The 1,014-nt window shown below is 39.1% G+C and overlaps 1 protein-coding gene across 1 annotated transcript; it reads left to right on the top strand.

The window, feature by feature from the left end:
- Nucleotides 1-6: 6 nt before the first annotated feature.
- LOC135803194 (uncharacterized) lies at nt 7-991 on the top strand. The gene has a single exon (XM_065316779.1). The coding sequence runs from the start codon at nt 52-54 to the stop codon at nt 898-900; it is 849 nt and encodes a 282-aa protein (XP_065172851.1). The 5' UTR covers nt 7-51; the 3' UTR covers nt 901-991.
- The last annotated feature ends 23 nt before the right edge of the window (nt 992-1,014 follow it).

The raw sequence follows: 1,014 nt of genomic DNA, 5'->3' as shown, positions 1-1,014 counted from the left end.
TTGACATTCCGTTCGAAGAAAGAAAAAGAGCAGCATAGTCTGTTTAGAAAAATGTCTGCATTCCGAGCATATGAAGCAAAACTCAATGAAATTCATGGTGTTGATGGCTTTTCTGATGAAGAAATCTTGGAATCAGAGAAGGCGTCAGTGCGTATACCATCGACGCCATCTTTGAATGTACGAATTAGATCCGATTCACTATCAAAGTCATCTTTGTACACACCGCACAGTAATGAAGTAACATGGTGTGGACAAACAGCCGCAATAAAAGAACAAGAAATGCGCGAAATACAGAAACATGGACGAGCAAGATCACGAACACTTCCGGTTCAACAGGAACCACTACTTAAACTACCTCAAGAAGGTTTTATTTCAAAGATGAGACGCCGGTTTATTTCCACTGATAGTTATAAAGAAAAAGACGTGGAAAAAGCAGAAATTCCTCCTGTGGTTGATTCAAGACCGGAAAGGGTCCGGAAACGCGCCCAGAGTGAAAGCTTTAATCTCATGGATGCTGTCAGTATCTTCACTGATGAAGAACAAAAGGAAGTTGATCAGTTATCGAAGATGTTGGCAACACTGCTTGATCAACAGGAAGTACGGACTAAAGTTGAGAATATTTCACCGCCGAGGTTGCGGCGAGTGCCGATTGTACCTATGGTAAGCCGGAAAGGTTCCTTGATGCCTCCAAGTCCTTCTCAATTCCATGGTGGACGTAGATTCTCATTGAATCCTGTTGATGATGGTAATCATATTCCGATTAGTCCTGCTCTGACTAAACAAAGGAGGTTTTCATTGAGACCACAAGTCAGTATATCAAACACGCCTAGTCCTGTGCATAGAAGGATGAGAAAGGATAACAAAGACAATGTTATTATTGAACATGAACAAATGAAGTAAACAAAACTGTTATGAACAAATATTATCTAGGATATATTAGGAGATAGTGTATTTATTCCGTGTTGTTTTCTATTGTTTTATTGATTTTTAGTAATATTACTAATATTTAGTAGA

Source organism: Atheta coriaria, unplaced genomic scaffold, assembly GCF_025399875.1.
Source record: "Atheta coriaria isolate IRGN ID8LTWV9N9 unplaced genomic scaffold, Caltech_Dcor_3.1 scaffold6926_size1014, whole genome shotgun sequence".
NCBI classification, from domain to species: domain Eukaryota; kingdom Metazoa; phylum Arthropoda; class Insecta; order Coleoptera; family Staphylinidae; genus Dalotia; species Dalotia coriaria.
The sequence above is the reverse complement of the archived record's forward strand: the minus strand, read 5'-3'. Positions and strand labels throughout refer to the sequence as shown.

Excerpts from the sequence above, each read along its gene's own strand:
- LOC135803194 (XM_065316779.1), top strand. The coding sequence starts at position 52 with ATGTCTGCATTCCGAGCATATGAAGCAAAACTCAATGAAATTCATGGT.